At 37.1% G+C, this 16867-nt stretch overlaps 2 protein-coding genes across 2 annotated transcripts in view; one reads left to right on the top strand and one right to left on the bottom strand.

The window, feature by feature from the left end:
* Positions 1-10968, bottom strand: part of dlp (glypican dally-like) — a gene marked incomplete at its 3' end in the record, with an annotated part of 87101 nt that extends 76133 nt beyond the window's left edge. The window contains exon 1 of the mRNA XM_028310195.1: positions 10575-10968. Within this exon, the coding sequence (XP_028165996.1) occupies positions 10575-10791 (217 nt within the window). The remainder of the gene's footprint in view (positions 1-10574) is intronic.
* Positions 10969-12624: 1656 nt separating this feature from the next.
* On the top strand, positions 12625-16041 carry LOC114356837 (probable pseudouridine-5'-phosphatase). Its single transcript, XM_028310197.1, has 4 exons — positions 12625-12945; positions 13664-13882; positions 14713-14945; positions 15282-16041. Exons 1-4 carry the CDS (start codon positions 12831-12833, stop codon positions 15456-15458), a joined length of 744 nt encoding a protein of 247 aa, XP_028165998.1. The 5' UTR covers positions 12625-12830; the 3' UTR covers positions 15459-16041.
* Positions 16042-16867: the final 826 nt, after the last annotated feature.

Genomic DNA, 16867 nt, shown 5'->3' with positions numbered 1-16867 from the left:
GCTCATAATATTCAGATGAATTATTAATGGAATTATGAATAAAACGCGTCACAAATACAGGAATTATTTATGTCAATATTACGTTTGTGAATCACTTGGACTCAATAACTGATATTATTATAATAATGAGTGGTTGACCGCAATAATGAGTAATTAGCACTAAAGAAAAGGAAAATGTTAAATAAAAATGTTCCTAGTTAGTATAACGAATTTCAAAACGTTTTAACCTAAAATATAATTATTGTCAATATTAACATGCATTATTAGGTAGCCGGCTTAGGTTTCGATAATTTAATAGGTAGGTAGGTACTGTTTTGATTTTTTATTTAGGTACTTTACTCATTTTTTCTTTTGTGAATAATTGTTTGGATAATAGAAATTTCGTCTTTCTGTGGAGATCCCAATTCCCAACCATAATGTTCATTATCAAATAAGTGCGTTTTACAGTCCGTAGCCAACACTGGTCATTATCTGAACAATTTACGAATGCTAAGTGTCACTGTTTCATCTTACACACAGCGCAATGCATCTGGTTTGAACGAAAATAGTCCGGCAAGTAGGTCGTGTAGGCTAGGCGATATGAGTTCCTACAAGACGCGAGACTGGACTTTATTATGGCGTTTTCATCCGTGACGAAGCCGTTACTTCGAGGAAATAGTCGACTGGCATCTAAGATTTTCGATGAAGAAATATAAACCAAGAATTGTTTTCATTGTAGCAGTTCAGTCGTTGGACTTTATGTAGCTCATGCAGTATTTTTTACTTTCTTGCAAACGCTTTACTCTTTCTCTCTAACAAACTCTGTAACCAGTAGAAACGCTTGAGGAACAAAAGTGCGCTCAAAATTGAGTTGTGGTGAAAAAAATAGCTATCATTTAGTATACCAAAATGTTTTTCTTTTAATAGGTAAATAGAGTTCAAAGAACCCTGTATTTGATTCCAATCATTTAAAACCATACTGCCATAGTGATCAGACGTAATTAATAGTTTCTTTTCTTTTTGGTTCAAAACTGAGTGGTTATTGCTCGCCAGTAATTAATAACAGTAACGTTGTCGGTGCTTGCATCGTTATTAATAGACTGAGAACGATTTGTCAGAGAATGAATCAGACCATTTTAGATGTGCTATACTTACTATTGGTCAACCAAGACAGTTCTTCAAGTTTCTTTGGTGAGAAGTTTATCAAGAACGCGTCAGAAGAACATAATAAGAAAACGTCTCGTTCCCTTCAATAAATTAGAAACAAGAGAATTAATTTCTGACGAAAAAACAATTAGTTCGATGAAACGAAAGTGGGCACAGATAATAGCTGAATTCAGAGTAAATTACTTAAATGCCGGTAAATCGATGCCACTTTGAAGTCAATTAAAGCGTTGAGTACCCTGCTATTATTTAAAAAGTGACCTAATTTTTCATGGAATCGACGCTGTGGGTATGATCAGTGTGCCTACCATGAGTTTACGTTAGGTGTGCTCGCTAGCGACTGCGTAAAAAAATGACATTTAAATGTATGACATATTGTGCAGCGCCCCTAGCGGCTACTTTCAAGAAATAAAATCTTCATAGAATTTTTTGACGTATTCGCTAGCGAGCTCACCTAACGTAAACTCATGGTAAGGCACCAGGTAGGCATTACCAAGACTTGACAATCTACGAGTAACACCTACGTGGGTAATAGCTATAAGAGTTTTACCTACAATATTCTTGAGTTGCTTGTCATCATCATATTAAAACACACCTAGCTACTTAGTCTTTAAAATCACACTTTGACCAGCAAATATCATAAAAATGCCGTTAAAGACAGATGCAGCAGAATGGCCATTGAGCGTAGAAAGTGTGCAGCTTAAAACACTCCATTCATGGCACTTAGGATTGAAAAAATAGAACTAGCCGTTAATTGCTTTCACGGCAGTGTTTACGAAAAAAAAAACACTTTAAAGAGCGCACGCGCAGGTTCTCAAGATCTCAACGCTCGCTGCCGAATGTTGATCTCCACAAACATTCCTTTTGATTCCAATAATTCCCGGTGCAGCTGCCTTCGTATTTATTTATACAACCTACCGAACCCGTCCCGTTTATCTACCAACTTTAATGTCTATGTTAATTGATACAATGCCCACATTCCAGTCTTTATTGGACTCATTCGAGGGATCAAGGTTGTTCCAAAAGAATTTTTATATCTGACAAAAGCACGACAATTTCAAATGCTTTCTCCGATCTCGAATTGATCGACGTAATTAAGACGAAACTTGGACAAATCGAGATCTGTAACGACCGTTCCGACGGTCGACCACACCGGTAATGTGCCGCGTTTATGACAAATGTGTATTTGTAACTATGACAAAAGCTTACAATCTAACAAAAGTGTTGTAATTCCACACCGTTACGTGTTTGTTACTAAATCGTTTTGCAGCCGTAATCTGAGCTTTATTTTTGCTTGGGTAGAGGCGGCTTTCGCGTTCGCGGTGGTAAAGCACGGAGGCGGCCGGCGTCTTTGACCGAGGGAGATAACATCTACATCGGGCAGGTAGGCTTTTATTGCCGCTGCACCGTCGCCCTCGTCCTCGCAAGCCCGTGCCAACGCAGACGATTTTTGTTTTGCCTCGTTTCCCAGACTCACACGGGAAAAACAAGAAACCACTTTTAGCGACAAGGGATTCTCATGGTTTACATCTTCTTCTTGCGTATTAACGTCCACTTTGTGACGAGCTTTAGGTAAGCGTCTGCCTTGTCCAAGTGTAGGGGCAACATAGACAGATCAGTTAACGAGTTCTTGATTTGATTTCTCAATCGTTAGCCCCTCATCTGAAATACCACACTATCCGCTTAAGGTGCAATAGTAATGCCTCAAACAGCGTCGGTACGTAGAAAGCTGAGGTTCAATACGTGACCTGGCACCAGATCGAATGGAAAACTAGGGTTTTCAATCGAGCCGGTAGCGCAGGCGCCGGCGAGATGAACGGCATTCCACGGCCTGTCTTTGTCATGTTAACCAAACAGGAGGCTCATTATTCTGTTATTTTAACAAGGCATAACGCAACCGCATATCGTTATAGCGTTTCAGGCGATTAGAGTGTATTTGTGTTTCTAAGGGACGGTCGCACCTCGGCGCGACGTATCCCGAGGCGCTATTGTGTTGGATCGGCTCGTTTTTTATGCGTTAGCGCATCCACATCGCCCACTCGAGTTTTTGGAATTCCATTTGCCCCTCCCCCCGCCGGGTCAGCTAGCGCCGCCGCCGGAGGTCCACGTTCATTCATAACCCGGCGTGATACCAATATCCCCTCCTTTGACGCCCGGCGACCAACATTAGATTCTATTACATGTAAGATCGTATCACACGTGCTCGGAGTCTGCCGAAAACCGGAAACGTATACGAAAACAAAACGCACTCGTGTATTTACGTTTGATTTTGTCAAGAATGCGCCACCTACGTCGATAGATCAAAAAATGTCGATATAAACCTGAATTTTTGCTTCGACATCGTGCAAAAAATCTCGACGCGATTTCAACGAGGCTTTATCAGATGGTGAACAACCTCGTGCATTTAGTACAATAAAAACATTTATGAACAGGATATCGGCGCGTTAATCTCTTTAAATATGGCATGCCACGAGTAAAACAACGAACAATATTTTAGCAAAATATAATAATTTCAAACAGATAGTAATCTGAGCCAGTAATTCGAAAAATAATGATCTATAGACGGTCATGACGCAAAAGCCCCTAAGAGCAAAATTAAAATATTATTCTAAGTTTCTTTATTTAAATTAGGTGACTAATGTAGTAAATTATCTTTGATTAATAGGACACGCAGCACATAAATTCCAGTGCCTTTAACATTGAAAAGGGTAAAAAACTGTGAAGCAATGTCACTTCGTAGCCCGTAAGGCCACTTTCTTAGCGATTAGATAAGCCCAGAAAGCTAAAACATCCTCCTATTTGTTTGCTAACTGTTTTAAAGAGTTTAATAAGAATAGATAGGTACTATTAAAAGCTTTTAACGCAATGCGTTATCTAGATAGCTTTCGTTTTATTTTCTAAAGAAAACATTTCTTTGAAGTAGAACTTCAAGAAGTTTTCATTGAAATGTTTTGCATTAAAATCTATGCGTTATCGCTGGTCTAAATGTAATTTACTGTTGTCTTTTTATTTAGGTCATACTTTAATCTTCAAAAACTGTTAAACAGCGCTAAAATGATCGCACTCGATTACTCTAGGTTACAGATGGAAGCCGCTAAGTTCCTTTGCCTTGAGATTAATATTATTTTATGAGTCACTGATGCAGCGTTGAATAATAAAATAATGAATTCTATAAAATAGATAGCGATAAACACCTATCCATCGCTGATAGCAAAGTAATACTTTTGCACCAAGTAATCGATGACTATTTTTATAATTAACTTCTCCGTACAAAACCCATAAATTGTGAAGAAAATTAACACTATAGTCTGCCAAATTGCTAAAGCTGAATATTTAACCATTCGCCCATGTAAAGTAAATTGAAAAATACAAAATAATTACACCCTCCAATCGCACACCCATTAAAGCTACGCGTTAACTACAGGTGTCTTTCTTTAATAGGGTCACCGTTTAATTCTGCCCTTTACGCTTTTAACGACTCAAGAAAAACACGAGCGCAAACAAATTACAAACGCGATTACAATAACGTTTTTAATGAGTGCAGTTCGCAACAGTCATTAAAACAATGCGCAGTGGCGTTATGGGCCGGGGTGATCGGCCGTGCACTCTCACGGCATAATAATTACGGGGCGCAGCACCACTCCGCAGTTTATAGGCCGGCTCGGCGCACTCGCAGCCCCCGGCCCCCTCGCCGGCCGGACCGCATTCCGCTCCCATGCGACCGCGTCCTGCATCCTGCTGCCTCCAGGACCTCTCCAAAATGTCATGTTTTTACTATCGCACAAGCTCCATCTCACCATTAGCGATAGAACGAATAAAGACAAATTGTCTAGCTGCAAGGATTTAACATCTTTTCAGACAGTACCTTAAGAACTCTTCTAAAGGACTTTCACTATCCTAATCGCGTCACAAAGGCACCGAAGCTTTTTTTTTCAAGTTCAGGTAGGAGCTTTTATGCAAAAATTTAAATCCTCAACTAACTGTTTACTGCTTAGAGCTTTCTTTGTTTACCAAAAACTCCTTGGTCATGACTTCGTGAAGAATTGTGGTTAAAAAATAAGTAAACTTGTCGCAGCTCTCAAAAGTTTAATAAAGACAGGTGGTGAGCCGTGACAGCGTCCATTACCCACGGCCTTACAACGGGTGATTTCTATGAGCACAATCAAAAGTCATCACACCCGTTTCACACGCTTATTGCCTATTCCATTAACTAAATCAGACGATGACGAATCGACCACTAAATCGAGATTATAATCATTATAAGAGTCGCGGGCTCGCATTCTTCGTGAGGAATCCGTGAAGCGTCGGAATGCACGGAATCGATTCAAACTCGTTTTGTTTTCGCCACGTCATAACTCGATCTCGACCCTCAAACCTGACTGAGTTTGAGCACCACGCTTTTAGAAAGCAGATTTGCCGATACCCGATACCTGCAGCAGCAATGCAGCTTTTATTTGAAGGTCTATTAAAGTACAACATTTGCACTGCACAAACCATCTCTCTCACAAATGAAATCAACTTTTTATCATCCTAGTCTGGCTCTACAATAAATTAAATACCAGACGCTTTATAGACAACTTCTTTGAATTTAAGCCAATGAGAAATGTGCCTTATTTCGAAACATAGAATTCTTATCAACACTTGAATATAAAGTCGTTTCGATTCTAGTAACATTCCTGTACAATTATAAACGCCATTAGCCAGGTTATTACAGACATTACAGTCTCAATCTTGTCCTGCAGTTCAACAGCTCATGTTTATTAAAATGAGCTTTAGAAGGACGAACAACAAATATTCTAGTAATAAAACTCACCACGATTGGTCAGTATCGTCGGTTATTGTAATTAAATATGCGTTCATTTGCACATAAATGGGCATTGACTTATAAGATAACATCCTCGAGTGTTCTGCTAATGTGCCGCTGCCAATACAGAACAAACGATATCTAGTGGACTGATAACTTTTGACACGAGAAGAGTCCAATGCTGCATTTAAATTAAAAAGAAATTGCAATAGGTTTAAGAAATATTGAAAATTGGCGACGAGGAAAAGTCTTTCCAATGTCTCAAACAATGGAGACCTATAAATAGGACAATCAAGATAATATCTTAATGGGGTAAACTTAGACAGATGCATGTGGATCTGGATGCAGCGACACGAGCGGAACGGTCGACTTAAACGTGGTTAAACGTGTGCATTTTTTGCGAGTAGCGGTGAGTCCGCGGACCGGTCCTGCGCCAGCGACTTGTCGCCACCTGCTCCGACCGGTGGAATGTCCGCCAAGGAATTAGCTCTGCACCCATGCACCAGGTACAGTGTATCGAAAATTACTATTTCCCAGATGGGTGCGCGATGATTTCCAGATATATCATGACGGTAACAATAACTATTGTGTAAGGAACATAAGAATGCCTTTAATGGCGTTGGGTTGTATTTTTAGACGCAGTCCAAGTTTTGATATTAACTTTTCCACGCAATTACTCCATGAACAACTGTCAAAGAAACATTTTACCCTTTATTGGAATTTAATATACCCGCCGAATAGACTTCCCAAGTCACAACTAATTGCAAAGATTCCAATCCGCGAATTCTAAATCCGGAGTCCGCTCCGATAAATTCTTAACCTTTGCACTTTCAGATTAAAGATACATTCGTTTTTCTGGATTATTTTGTACTATGAAACATGGTTATGTTTGGAGCATTTACGTCACATTCGACCTCAATATTTTATGGGTTTCTAAGCCAATTTAACGATCAATATTCTTTACATATATTTTACGACTGCCCATTGATGCTTTACTGAGCGCGCTTCAATCGGAATTTATGACAATTCTAATTGATATGTTAAAGCGTAATAAACCAGATGCTCTCGCAAAACTCCGCAAAAAAGGTTTATAATCGACAGCATCCTGTTTCCATCCCTAATTACAGAATGGGAGGTTACGGGACGACATAAAGGACCGCCGTACCTTGTGACTGATGGAGCGCCATTCAGTTAACTTGATTGAAAGGGTTCACATGAAAGCCAGAATAAAGCGGGTCGTAATGGTATTTTGTACTCAGGTACGCGCTAATTCGCTATAGAGGGTTTGCATTTTCGTTTTTGGGTCCTACAAGTACTCAGTACGTTTAATTAGCATTTAAAATTAAATTTTATCCGCAGTTTATGATTTGGGATTGCTTAATATTGTGTAGGGAATTACTAATTGCCAGTTCACGTGGATTTATAGAATCGAAGCCGGTGCAGGTTGACGACCGCGGCATGTTTGCTTGTTGTCAACCAGTCCACCCACATCTCGATTTTGTCAGAACCGAGCGCTAACATCGAATAGTTGTCGTGAGAGGTCGGAGTGCTATGCTATAGGCACTGAGTATCTACTCACAAAGAGTTTGACTGTTTTATGACTAGTGGCTAGTGTAATTTGAGTCGAGCTTCCTATGCAAACATTTGCACTTGTTAATAAACTCCGCTTAACAAACATTTCTTTCAAACATTTGACAAGTAAAACTTGTTACAGTCATACAATTGATGCCCTCTAAAATTACAAATTGGGTATAAAACAAAGCATCTCGTAAGGTTGTTCAATGCCAAAACCTACACAGAATCACGACATACGTACACTACGTTCTCTAAAAATAGAAAAAATACAGTGTAAGCTAATCTACGATAGCAGTCACATCAGTCTTGGTAGCATTCACTTTTTAACCTTTGCATTTAGACGTAAATTATCCAATACTTTACTTAATGTCGCAATTAAAATGCCTTCTTCGTAGTAGACGGACCATTTTTCTTAAGAAACAGTCTCTAGATTTTATTTTAAAAAATGATCAAACTTGCTTCTTAATGCCCGTAACTTTTATCTAACTCCCGTGACAGGCATGATAGATCGGTTAGTTTAGAAAGTCTCCAAACAGGATACTCCATCCATTGATAACGATATCCTTCCCTGACATTTTCTGTTGGACGGCAGGACTTTGGGTAAAGAATCCGGCGACTGACCTCAATCTACTCAATTTCTCACGTCAAATATTTGAATGATAGAGTAGGCACATAATTGAATTTACGTTTGATGTAGCAGGCATATCAAACACGGCTATTATATCCTAATAGAAGTATGAATTATTTAAAACTTTGATCAAAGCAAACGCCGAATCGAATTCGTTTTATCAAACACTGTGCGTCTGTTTTCCGGTGTCTGTCTGCGGTTTGCAAATACATTAGAAGTCTGCGAATGCACAAGTGCCGGTAGTTGTCGCGACAAGCCGCCCGTTAGAAGCACCGGCGATCGAGGGGCGCATGCTAAACAGCAAGTCTCAGCAAATAATCGTACTTGGTACGACGAGACGCGACTCAACACCGCCGCTGTTATATCCATCGGACCCTTATTGGGAAACGTGGCGTCAACTGCTGACTCCATCTCACTGTGAAACGAGTATCGAGATCTCGCCCTGTCCACTTAATTACCGTTGGCGACGAATGAAATAAGACCATGTTTGCATATAAATTACATAAGTGGTGGTTGTGATGTATCTATCTACGATTAAATATTAATAAGTTTGTTCAGTCCTCGAATAGCTCTACACGTAGGTCAATCTGATTTACACAAGAGTATAAAGCAATTAGTGTCATTAGATCGATAGGTTTAGTTGCTTCGTACCTATTACTAAATGGGAGTGGTACAGTGTCTCATTAATAATGTATCAGTTTACTGTGGGATGGGTTCCGCTTCTAAAGACTCTGTCACAGAATACCTTTACAAATTGAACGAGGTGGGATCTCATTAAATTTAAACAATAGCCTGGTCGGGGCCGGAAAAGCTTTGGATTTATACTTGTAATGTCTCTAACGAATTTCTGTAACTGAAGTTAAAAGGGCCATAATGAAACTGTGCCGATCGTCAGTTTAACAATAATTCAACGAACATTATTCAAATTGAAAGTGCATGAGCGAAATTTATTCAGTAAGTGATGGATTTTCAAGAAATAATTTAGCAATGATTATGAACTGGACGGGGTACTTTTACATGCCGTATAAGGACTCGTAAGACTTGAAGGATAAGTTTGCAGTGTAGATGGAACAATAAATTGTGTAACATCGAAAATAATTCTTTTATCTTCGAACACATTTCGTTCACGTCGCAAGATTTACAAAACCCTTATGTCATCTTCTACATCTACAATGTCGTTTTCTACACCAAAGCAGAAACATAATTCTTTTACACTGTAATCATTTTTGTTTATAATGTCTTGATTATAAAATCTGTGTCAAATTTATTATGTTTATACCATCTGCGCGGTGGAAATCGCCCACGCTTTCTTGTGATGCTATTAACTGCCTACTACCAGCCACGGTTTTTACTTGAACACATTTCCTGACATTGATATTGGTGTTGTCCGGATTTGAACTCTGTTCCAAATTATTAGAGATCATTTTATTATACAAGTTCTCGGATAAAATAAAACGGCCAAAGGTTCGCAGACGCAGAACACCTAAGTATTCTGATAATGTCGCAACGTAAGTGTGCATTTCACAACTCCGCCTACTGTATCAACTACGCCTACATATCTTTTGGGAGATGTTTACTGTGTCAATATCTTATTACGAAGTGTACAAGGTTGTTTATTCATTATTCACCATTCTTTTTACGAATTTAAAAGCTCTTGACCTAATCCTAAACCTTCTTTTCATTTTCTATCTGTTACTTATCGTGGTTTGAAAGCAGTTACATAAAACACAAAGAGGTGCATACTCGTAAATGGACAGGCAATAAATGATCCCAAAAGGCATTAGACACGGTCTAATATTCATGTCTTAACCTGTTTCCTACAACAGGTAAAAAGGTTGCCTTTTTGGACTCATGAAATTCCAGACTTCGTTTTGATTTTGTTTTACTGCTTGTTAATTACGTATTAAATTGATGTTTCAAATAAAATGTGAATTATTCTCCTTCTATGTGTGTATTATTGCTTTGCTGGTGCTTAAATCTATTTTCTCAATAATTTTGTGCATTTTTTAAATATTTTCAACATAAAATTCATTGTTGCTTGGAAATGTATAAAATTGTTCTTGCGCATTTCTTTGTGGTGGCCTCCGCCGGCGCTTACAGAATTAGCAACTGTCACGACTGTCACTTTGATTTGACATAATTTGTTTAAATGGGCTGTTGTTGTGATTTTTTTATTTTGTAATGTTAAACCAAAAATATAGAAGTATTATTCAGTAGGCATCATGAGTGAAATCATTGTATATTAATTTAAAACTACTTATTTATATCCTTTCTGAACCGTGTACGCTATCAGATAGCGTTCTACCTTCACTAAAAGGTGTGATAACCTCGCGGGTTTATCTTCGCTTACGACTATCAACTATCAGCCAATCTGTACGCACGACGCGTATCATTCATTATCACTCAGCTGGACATGCAGCTCACCTGAGTTCGGCTGCTCCTGAATGTTGACGGCTGCTAACATCTTGCTCTTCTCAAATATATTCTTCGCCCTCACACATGTAGGCTCCGGCTCCGCCGCGGTCGCGTGTACAAAACAAGCGACCAACAGTAAATACAATATTTGGCTCCTCATTCTGAATCCCAAAATCGATTTTTTGTTAAGCGACAGTTCACCACAACAACACTCTCTCACAGCCATGTTCGCATAAAGTTTTACAAAAGAAAATACAACACTTGTTCAATGTTAATTCATAAATGATGATGTGAACAAAATATTTTTGAATGAAATAAATGCGGTGGTATTAACGCCATACGCACTGACGCGCGATCAACTGCGTTCCATGGCGGTCGCAGCCCGACTGCGCTCGCCGCGGGCTCGGGCTCCCCGTGCGCCGGACGAAAGCCGCCGGCAACAAGCAGCAACGCAACGCTGCCATGTGTGATTTTTTTAACAAAGAATCATATTTTTTATTTATTACTTACTTACTTTTCTTCATTTCGCACTTACACAGTTACTCCACTTGAAGTCAGCAAGTACATTTTGTAACAACTAGGTAGGTAAAAAAGTACATAATGCATGATTGGTTGATGATACCATTGTAAATTAAGCGTAAGGCAATGAAGATAATGAACTTTAGATGATTCTTAGTATGGAAATATGATCTACTAATGCCCTATTGGAATAACTATGCTTAGCCAGCAAGGAGCAAGCAACACTTTCAATGTTTAATGTAGATACTTATTATTACAAGCTTTGTATTGTTAAAACTTACATTTCGAAAATAAATATGAAGATATAGCTAAATAATCATGAAACATAAATGCACTTATTTTTCTCGTCAATGAAGCCTTTGGTTGAAGGTTATGGTTATGTGGGCAGTTAGGTAACCCGCGAAGTAAAACCGGAAACCGGATATCTTTAAGTCATGACGGATATCCGCTAGACTAATGTCATTTCACCAGTCCGAATCCTTATGGTTCACAATGTCAAAATGACACATAATGTTATTAATATGGAACTAATAATTTAAAGTTCGATGTATTAATATTCTACGCAAGTATTATAATACTATGTATAGAATTTAATTAAAATAGTCTCGTTTTAGAATTAAATTTTTGTTCCATTAAAATTATATTTCACTGAAACAGCTCGATTCGGACATATTTTTTGAGTACTAAAATGACGTTTCGCATGTGATAGGGATGTATTTATAGTACAGTTTAAAGCTATCGATACAAATAACCAAGTTTTATAGTGTGAGTCACGTTAAAGTGTACATATGAAAATAGATGAAAACAGACCTATTTTTATCGACAAAAAAGAGGTCAAAAACTTTTTGAGATTTAAAAAAAAAAATTATAGATCTTTTTCTTCCGATTACTTATTGTAAAGAAAACGTAATAACTTTTAAACTAAGCGGTATATCCTGATAAAATAAAAACAGTAATAATGCTAAATAACAGGCGATACTAAAAAAATCCAAAAAAAAAGGCTAACAAATATCTGAAAAATCTGCTTTTAAATTCATGTTTTTTGGTTATTCGATAAATTTCTCCAAAAAATGCCCTCTAACTGGTGGTTTTTATTACTTTGTATTATTCTCTATCGTATTACCTTTGTAAAACCAAAAATCGCATGTCTCTATCCCTATCACAACGTTTTCTCGATAAAATCTTTTTTGTCGATAAAAATAGGTCTAGTTTCATCTGTTTTCATATGTACACTTTAACGTGACTCACACTGTATATACTTTGAATAAATCGCATCCTTATAATAAGACACACGATAATCAGAATTTTAGATAAATCAGTTTATCAATTAAAGTTCAAAACATATAAAAATGACGTCACGATCAGTCTAATGGATTAGTTGAGAATAGTAATAATTAAAAACTGCTGAGCGAATGTTAATGAAACTATAAAGTAGGCAATAATATTTTATCCGTGGGCAAAACCTAGTATTGTTATAAATTTATCGACAATAGTAACACTACACATCCCTACTTTAATCTGTCAAAAAGTGAGTGTCATTTTCACTACTGTCAGTGATGTCTTCTTATCGTGGGGACGTGTGAATTTATTTATTTGCGGAAATCTAAGTTTATTTCACTTAGCTTCTATCAAAAAATATTTTAGAATATTTACCAGTATAAAATTTAAATTAATCTGGCCGTTTCCCAGCGTCCCATAGGTTTTAAAGTTATTGTTTTTTTACATAACAAACCGGCCTAACTAACCATGAGGATTTGTTTGTTCAAAACTTTATCAAGCTCTGTTGGCAAACGATTTTTGTCAACTACGAATTATAAGAAAGTCACGCACTGTATCTTCGATATGGATGGGCTACTTTTGGGTAAGTGGATATTGTCGACCTTTCCATTTGAATTCAATGTTAATCGGTATGAAGGTTACTTTGCAAAGCGTAAAATTACATAATTAATGTTATAAATGTGTTGCTGCCGTGCAATAGTTTAATATTATGTATTTTCCGAGTGATAGTAAGCGTATATTTTTACATATTAATTCATTTCTCTATTCATGAATGAATAAAAATAATGTTCAAAGCAGGAAACTAATGTTTCTTATAAAGTTGCATCACGAAACTTTTTAAGACTACTTGTAGAAAAATGTGTTTCAATAATTTAGTGACTTTCAATCTATTTAAAAAAATACCTGTACCACTGTAAATTGAAACAAAATTAAATTATTTCATTCAGTTACCTATAAAGTTTATTTTCGCTTCTAGTATGAGTTAAAGCATCCAGAGTTCTAAACCTTGTAACTTGAAAGGTATTTTTGTAAAGATAAACATGTTCTCTGTAACTTATCAAAAATATGTATTACTAGCTTTCCGCCCGCGTGGAATTTTGTCTGTCACAGAAAAACTATATCGCGCGCGTCCCTGTTTCAAAAACCGGGATAAAAACTATCCTATGTTCTTTCCCGGGACTCAAACTATCTCTATGCCAAATTTCATCAAAATCGGTTGCGAGGTTTAAGCGGGAAAGCGTAACAGACAGACAGAGTTACTTTCGCATTTATAATATTAGTTGGGATTTTGTCAATTTCAGATACTGAATTAGTCTACAAGAAAATGATAACACAGCTGTGTGCTAAATATGGTCACGAGTACACCACAGAAATGATGATGAAGGTGCTGGGTGGCACGGAGCAACGTCTCTCGGAGATCCTGTGTAAAGAGTTGAACCTTCCCGTGAGCCCTAAGGAGTTTAGGGATGAGCTGTTAGTGCTCGGGGACACTATGCTGGCAGGAGCTCCATTGCTTGATGGTCAGTTCAATAATAATAACTAGCTTTCCGCCCGCGGCTTCGCCCGCGTGGAATTTTGTCTGTCACAGAAAAACTTTATCGCGCGCGTCCCTGTTTCAAAAACCGGGATAAAAACTATCCTATGTTCTTTCCCGGGACTCAAACTGTCTCTATGCCAAATTTCATCAAAATCGGTTGCGAGGTTTAAGCGGGAAAGCGTAACAGACAGACAGACAGAGTTACTTTCGCATTTATAATATTAGTTGGGATAATAAATACTCTTTATTGCACACCAAATAACAGAACAGAAAGAAATGTCCAATTCTTGGTTTGTTTACCAATATTTACTAGACTGTTTGTGTTTACCTGATGAATTGGCAATTAAAATATCAATATTATGAAGTATTATCTTTGCAGTTGAATCAACTTTTATTTTCACAAATGTGTAAGTTTTATACAGGCAAATTTTATGCTTCCACTTCCCAATAAAAAATTATCTTGATCTTTTATTTGAATTATGATTATCCTGTCTACAGACAATATAATTGCGCATTTGTCAATCCTCTTTCTAGTTCTTGAGTAACCACCCTCATAAAAATGATAAGTAAATACCTACACCATATCTGATTCTGTGCTATTAATAAATAAATATTGATTATCAAGATGATACAAGCATTTTGTTAAACTTTATATTGGCAGTATGTTAAAAAAAGAAACAAAGCCAATGTATTAAGGTTCATGGCCATGTTTTTTTAAATTAAACTAACTGATGTGTCTGACTCTTGCAATGTGAACTTTACACATCATTTTTCATTAGATGATGATAATTTACCACAACCATTATTTTCTAGGTGCCGAAAGACTAATCCGTCACCTCCACAAAACAAAAGTGCCTTTTGCGCTGGCTACGTCCTCCAGTGAACGATCGGTCATCACAAAAGTTGCAGCTCACAAGGAATTGTTCTCTTACTTCCATCATAAAGTTATGGGCAGCACAGATAGCGAAGTCAAATATGGGAAACCACATCCGGATATATTCTTAGTAGCAGCTGCCAGGTTCCCAGACAAACCTGAACCAGAAAAGGTATCGCATCCAGCTATTTTTAGCAGTTATTTGACTTAAATAATATTCTGAGACATTATACACTGTTACATCCATTCTCAAACTAAATAATGTATGCACTATGGGTACCAGAAAATGTATACAAAAATTACTTGATTCTTTTTTGTGTTATGTAAATGCGATCTTGCATTTACATAACACGTGACATGACAACAAGTCACTTGCCCTATATTGTTTTAACTTCTACAACGCTTTACTTACCTGATGCACTAACTACTACATCAAAAAGCAAGCCTATATTTTTACACATTTTCCACCACCCTTATATGAATTTCATAAAAAACATTACCATTTCAGTGTCTAGTATTCGAAGACTCCCCGCACGGCGTGACCGCAGGAATCTCCGCCGGCATGCAAGTAGTAATGGTTCCTGACCCTCACCTGGACAAGAGACTGACCAAACACGCCACCATAGTACTTCCCACCCTAGCCAAGTTCCAACCTGAACTGTTTGGACTGCCAGCGTTTCAGTGACCTTTGTAACGGATATGGTATTGTGATCCACGGAGCTGTATCAGCTTGGCTATGTGTAGAATTTATTTTAAGATGCCAATTTCACTGTTAATAAGGTGACATGACTTTTAAGTTTAAGTGCCTATGTTCTAGCCACGGCACGGTATAATTTTATCGTGACTTTACATCGATTTTGACGATAAATTATAATAATATGGGTTTGTCGTACTGTGATGGACATAACACGATAAAATTGTATTGTTGCTCTTGGTCAGGACTACAAACAGGGAAAACTTGAACTTTTAGACAAACATTTCAGATATGGACACTAGTCAAAAAAGTTTTATGAAAATAATACTGTGGATTCAATTCCAAAATATGACTGACTTATTTTAATAAAGGGTGTCCACATCCTTACTGAATGTACAAGTATAAATAGTGGCCAATCAGTTAATTACTAGTTTTCTAATAATTTCTGTAAGTAAAATTTGTAACCAGTAACCAACTAAACACATTTTAATTTCCAATGAGGGCTATCGTTTTAGCGCCACTGTAGAGTAAGGTCCTGTCACTTGCTAGAGTTGCTAGTAGCGAATACAGTGGCACCAACTGGTGAGCGCTAAAGTGGTAGGAGGACTATCGCATTTGCACTCATCAAGATGGCGCCACTGTAGAGTAAGGTCCTGTCAATCGCCAGGGGTGCCAACTGTTAAGTATAAAAACGATAGCCCTCATTACCTACACATAATATTTAGTGTTAACTGTGGTGCTTCTTATAAGTTTAATTTACAAATAATTTTAAGACAAAAATGGGAAGATTATCAAAAAGGTCTTGACTACAAAAAAAGCTCTTAAGCTAAAGTGCTATTCACGGGGAAATAATTTTATGGTGTAAACCTTCTCTGTACAGCCTCTCTGTGGCTCTGTACAATGTAAAATTATAATTGTGTTGTCCTGTACATCTATCATTGTAAAAATGTGCTATTTTCCAAATTAAATGTATATCACTACATAAAACATAGCACTGTATCCCTTAGTTCTGTAGGTACTTAATTTAATTGAGTTTGAAGATGTACTCTGTAATTTCTGGTATCGTTTCTATATGCCACAAGGTTGGTAAACAAGTCTTATGTAAATATCGCATAAAAAGCCAACAACAAAATAATAATAAGTTAAGAAAAAAATTAACTTTGTAATACAAATGTTTAAAATATACCAGTTGAATTAGCATATTGACCAACTTTAACTGCCTCCAAATACTGTAAAGGAAAATGTAATAAAGAAACATAGTTTTGTAGTTATGTACAAAAGTTTATACTTTGTAGCAATTGATCTATGTAATGCAATGATCATTTAGTGCCAGTAGTTTTAGAGAGTTTTAACTGTTGTTATTTTTTACAAAGTCTGTTAGGTTTTAGATGATTAATCAT

This window comes from Ostrinia furnacalis, unplaced genomic scaffold, assembly GCF_004193835.3.
Source record: "Ostrinia furnacalis isolate ACB-3 unplaced genomic scaffold, ASM419383v2 OfSCF2973, whole genome shotgun sequence".
Taxonomy (NCBI): Eukaryota; Metazoa; Arthropoda; class Insecta; order Lepidoptera; family Crambidae; genus Ostrinia; species Ostrinia furnacalis.
The sequence above is the reverse complement of the archived record's forward strand: the minus strand, read 5'-3'. Positions and strand labels throughout refer to the sequence as shown.